General features: G+C 40.4%; 1 protein-coding gene across 1 annotated transcript; it reads left to right on the top strand.

Moving 5' to 3' along the window:
* Positions 1 to 1,088: 1,088 nt before the first annotated feature.
* On the top strand, positions 1,089 to 4,877 carry LOC143136715 (uncharacterized). Its single transcript, XM_076297415.1, has 2 exons — positions 1,089 to 1,315; positions 2,307 to 4,877. Exons 1-2 carry the CDS (start codon positions 1,147 to 1,149, stop codon positions 3,566 to 3,568), a joined length of 1,431 nt encoding a protein of 476 aa, XP_076153530.1. The 5' UTR covers positions 1,089 to 1,146; the 3' UTR covers positions 3,569 to 4,877.
* Positions 4,878 to 5,238: the final 361 nt, after the last annotated feature.

Here is a 5,238-nt window from a genome sequence, read left to right as displayed (position 1 = left end):
TCTATTTCAGCAGAAATGCACGTACGCAAGGCTTCATGAGTCACAACACCAACCTTTTTTTTTTTTTGGTTTTCGGATTCCGGTGTCAACTAGAGTGGCATCTATCTATCGGCGCAAGATCACAACACATGATTGGCACAGTGTATTCACAACACCACAGGATTACCACAATGTATTCACATGTCGACTTTTTTGCTGCGGAAGGGGCGGGATATGTGTAGACAACTGCCATATTAAATGTTGCACACAAGTGTCTGCTAATACATTAATATAAACAAATGTGACTTCCTGCACAATTACTGACTGCACCTTTAATATTCCAATGTTGTAGGTATTTCTAACTGTTTGTACCCTACACAACCCGGCTGTTGTGCCTACTACGGAAACATGGCGTCTGTCCCCAGCTCCAGTCCTCAGCTTTCCCCTGCAGACTCTGTGTCTCTGGCCCATTTAAAGAAGGTATCGGTGGTGCTGGTGGACTGCTGTAGAACACAAGGTCCACAAGAGAAGGACAAAGAGATCAACAATGATGCAGAGCAGACTGAGAACCATAAAGGTAGGCATGTGATTTTAGAGTGAAGCTCCAACTTCATCTCAATGCAGAGATGAAATTTCCCTCACGGGATCAAAAGAGTATATATACTTATACTTATACTTGATGATCACAAATAACTCCAAAGTCCTTTTAGGCAATTCCCTCCACTCGGCAGCCATATTGTAATGCTTTTTGGGCACTCATCGGACATCTATTTCTGCAGAAATGCACGTACGCAAGGCTTCACGAGTCACAACACCAATCTTTTTTTTTTTTTTTGGTTTTCGGTTTCCGGCGCCAACTAGAGTGGCAGCTATCTATCTATCTATCTATCCGTGCAAGATCACAACATATGATTGGCACAGTGTAATCACAACACCACAGGATTACCACAATGTATTCACATGTCGACTTTTTTGCCGTGGAAGGGGCGGGATATGTGTAGACAACTGCCATATTAAATGTTGCACACAAGTGTCTGCTAATACATTAATATAAACAAATGTGACTTCCTGCACAATTACTGACTGCACCTTTAATATTCCAATGTTGTAGGTATTTCTAACTGTTTGTACCCTACACAACCCGGCTGTTGTGCCTACTACGGAAACATGGCGTCTGTCCCCAGCTCCAGTCCTCAGCTTTCCCCTGCAGACCCTGTGTCTCTGGCCCAGTTAAAGAAGGTATCGGTGGTGCTGGTGGACTGCTGTAGAACACAAGGTCCACAAGAGAAGGACAAAGAGATCAACAATGATGCAGAGCAGCCTGAGACCCATAAAGGTAGGCATGTGATTTTAGAGTGAAGCTCCAACTCACTTGTGTTAATTAAATTGTTTGTGATGTAAATGTTACAGTCTGGTAACATTTAAAGTCTGGTTTAAAAACAACCATGGGCCTATTTTGGATGGATGGATGAGTGTACACCTTTTTTGGGGACCACAATGACATTAGTAAGATTAGTTTTGATGGGCAATTTCAGTATGTCAAAGTACAGACCCTGCAGACAAATCAAAGTATTTCTAATTTTGAAAGTGCAAAAAGGATATATGTGTGTGCAGTCAGTGCAATACCTCTACGCCGCCATCTTACTGGGACTCCTCACAGGATGGAGGCGACCGGAGAAATGATAAGCACTGTGTCTCAAATGACGTACTTCTGCACTCAATGTCAATTAAATTGTTTGTGGAAGGAACAGTCTGATTGCTTGTTTTTGGATGATACTGAGTGTACACCTTTGTTGGGGACCATAATGACATTAATAAGATTAGTTTTGAGTAAAACCAGAATGTGTATAAATTTACAAGAAAATTGCATATATCCTTGGGGCCATTTCGGTACATAAAAGTACTGATCCTGCAGACAAATCAATGTATTTTTAATTTTGAAAGTGTAAAGAAATGGTATGTGTGTAGCCTAGAAATCTAGACGCACCCTAGCAGCAGCCAGGGCTAGTCTAGCAACTCTCCGTTGGCTTGTGAGCTCGAAAAATTAAACTTCTATTAGGCCAATCAAATCGTGTATAGAGTCGTTAGGTGGGCTTAACATAATGATTGATGGCAGAGTTGCAACGGTTTGGCTTGAATTCCCTGCTGTCTACAGTTATGTTATGTACAATAGTATGGACCTCTCCCTGTTGTATACTACACACAGAAGTAACATATGAACACATCAGAATACAGTAAGAATACCCCAGAATTCTACAACTTGAATGCACAAACATTAACTGTGTTTGTTTTTGTGTGTGTGTGTGTGTGTGTGTTTATTCATACAGGAGAGAGGCTTAACCAGTGCACTCAGTGTGGGAAGAGTTTCAGATGCAAGGCCTATCTCACCATACATCTGCGTATCCACACAGGAGAGAGACCATACCATTGTACTCAGTGTGGCATGAACTTCAGTGTACAGGATACTTTAAAAAAGCATATGTTAATTCACACAGGAGAAAGGCCGTACCACTGCTCTGAATGTGGCAAGAGTTTTAGACAAAAAGGGAATTTCAAAGCACACCAACACATGCATACAGGAGAAAGGCCATATCACTGTACCCAGTGTGGCAAGAGCTTTAAACGTAAGCATCATCTCACAGCACACAGGGTCTTGCACACCGGAGAGAAACTTTACCACTGCAGTCAGTGTGGTAAGAGTTTCAGGCAAAAGTTTTGTCTCACCATTCACCAGCGTATTCACACTGGAGAGAAGCCGTATCCCTGCAGCCATTGCAGCAAAAGGTTTTTTCACCTTTCAGATTTGGTAAGACATGAGCGCAGTCACACTGGAGAAAAGTCATTTCACTGCACTGAATGTGGTAAGAGTTTTGCCGTAAAGGGAAATCTCAAAATACATCAGCGCATTCACAGGGGGGAAAAGTACCACTGCACACATTGTGGCAGGAGCTATTCCTCAAAGGCTCATTTTAAGGACCACTTGCGTGTTCACGGAAGACAGGAGCCATATAACTGCACTCTGTGTGGTAAAAGTTATAGATTCAAACAGAGTATGGTAAAACATATGCGAAAACACACAGGAGAGGGGATGCACCACTGCTCCCAATGTGGCAAAAGTTTTACTGAAATGTTTCTTTTCAGAGAACACCAATACATACACACAGGAGAAAAACCATACAGCTGTACTAAATGTGGGAAGGGTTTTGTGTCAGAGAGAAATCTTCAAAGACACATGTTAATACACATTAAAAAGAAACTGTACCACTGTACTCAGTGTGACAAGAAATTCAGTCGAGAGGATCATTTAAAAATGCACCAGCAAATTCATTCAAGAGGGAAGCAATACAAATGCTCCATTTGTGATAAAAGTTTTTTTACAATGTCTCATCTCAAAGCTCATCAACATATTCACTCTGGAGAGAGGCCCTACCACTGCTCTCAGTGTGACAAGAGTTTCACTGATCTGGGAAATCTTAAAGTACATCAGCGTGTTCACACGGGAGAAAAGCCATATCACTGCACTCAGTGTGGAAAGAGTTTCTCTCAGCAGGGAAATTTAAAAAGGCATCAGCATACCCATAAAAAATAAAAGCTCAACACCTGATTAGAACCTGATTTTTGTCATGATGTGGCCCCACATTTTGCCATATATTTTGAGAGTAATACAGTATACAGCAATCATTCAAATTTCTTGTATGTATTATTTATGCCAACATCTGTGATATTGTAGCCTGGCGTAGCCATACTCAATTCTATTTAGAATGTGAGTATGATACTGTATGATTTGGTGGGGCTTGTGTAAGGCCAGGATCTTTGGACCAGCCAAATGGCCATCCCCCCATTCTCAAACAAAGAACCTTCTGCACCACCCAGGGGTAACAATACAGTCAAATTTATCCAAAAAGAGAAACTGGTTTGATTTTCACTTCTGAAATCTGTGTAAATGTATGCTGTGAATATTACTCATTCATGTTTGATCTTTAATTATCACTTGTAATGTGGGCAGCAGTCTGATCATGGTGGTTTCATGATCATCTAATGTTTGTGCATAGTTGAAAACTAAGAGCTACACTGTAGTCTGTATGTGAATTTCATACCTATTCTTTGCACCAATGACCAATGGTCTGTAGGCAAGTTGGGAGGGTCGTGCCTATTCAGATGGTCTTTGCCTTGGGATAAAGCAGGGCTGCTCTTTAAGATAAGGTCTCTTAATTATTCTGGTCTACCGCTGGCTAGAGGTCTCTCTCCTTTCTCTGGCCTCTCTCTCTCTCACACTCTCTCACTCACTGTCCTTACTTTTGGGTTTGATCTTTATTTTTTTATGTGTGATTTATTTTATCTGGTGTATTTGACATTCTAACTTGTTAACTTGCTAAGTTTAAGTTTGTTATTTGGTTAAGCTTACTTTGTTCTTTTGTTACTTTGTAACAGTATATTTACCCGAGTTTTACTTTACATTAAATTTAAGTGATATTGGTCACATCTACCTTTATAGTTTACTGGTAAATAAATGGTTAATTCACCCACCATTTATATATTTCTTCTTGTATGCCACCATTCCACTACTCTTACACATTTACCACTGCATTACCTGTATGTCAATGTTTAATAAACGTTTAAACCTTTGATGGCCACCACAATTCTTATCCTGAGGAGCGTCTGTGGTGTCCCTGACACGTGTTTCAACCAATACAACTGAGGCAGGGGGAAAAAAATGCCTCTGCACTCAGCTTCTCTAGCGACAGGCTTTTTATTGTAAACAAAATTATCCAAAGTGCGCTCAGGTGATGTGATAGACTAGATACCTTTGCTCATCTGATCATCATCGTGATCAAGCTACTGATGAGGGTTGGTGCTGTTTTTAACAAACTGTTAATAAATGTTAATGGTTAATACATTCTATTAGCTAATCCACTGTTTGTGATTTGGAGCTATAGCATATATATATCTTGATCTTAATGCCTTAATTAAAAAAAAAATAGGAAAAATCCAACATTTAAGGACACCAATTTTCTTTGTGAATGAATAATGTATCGTAAATAAATAAATAAATGTTCTTCATTAAAATACAGGGTGCATACTGCAGTTTGCTTACCAGGCTGATAGGGGTGTCGATGACGCAAAAATATTCATCTTAAACACCATCCATAAGCACCTGGAAGTACCCAACACCACAGCCAGACTTCTGTTTGCAGACTTCTCATCAGCTTTCAACACAATGCAGCCACACATTCTGGCTGAGAAGCTCATCACACGCTT

Source organism: Alosa pseudoharengus, unplaced genomic scaffold, assembly GCF_046254945.1.
Source record: "Alosa pseudoharengus isolate Yale_2024_CS ecotype anadromous, Long Island Sound unplaced genomic scaffold, YU_APseudo_1.1 YU_APseudo_1.1_scf_20, whole genome shotgun sequence".
NCBI lineage: Eukaryota > Metazoa > Chordata > Actinopteri > Clupeiformes > Clupeidae > Alosa > Alosa pseudoharengus.
The sequence above is the reverse complement of the archived record's forward strand: the minus strand, read 5'-3'. Positions and strand labels throughout refer to the sequence as shown.

Coding starts and splice junctions, on each gene's coding strand:
- LOC143136715 (XM_076297415.1), top strand. CDS start 1,147: ATGGCGTCTGTCCCCAGCTCCAGTCCTCAGCTTTCCCCTGCAGACCCT. Junction 1,316..2,306: donor GCAGCCTGAGACCCATAAAG/GTAGGCATGTGA, acceptor TTATTCATACAG/GAGAGAGGCTTAACCAGTGC.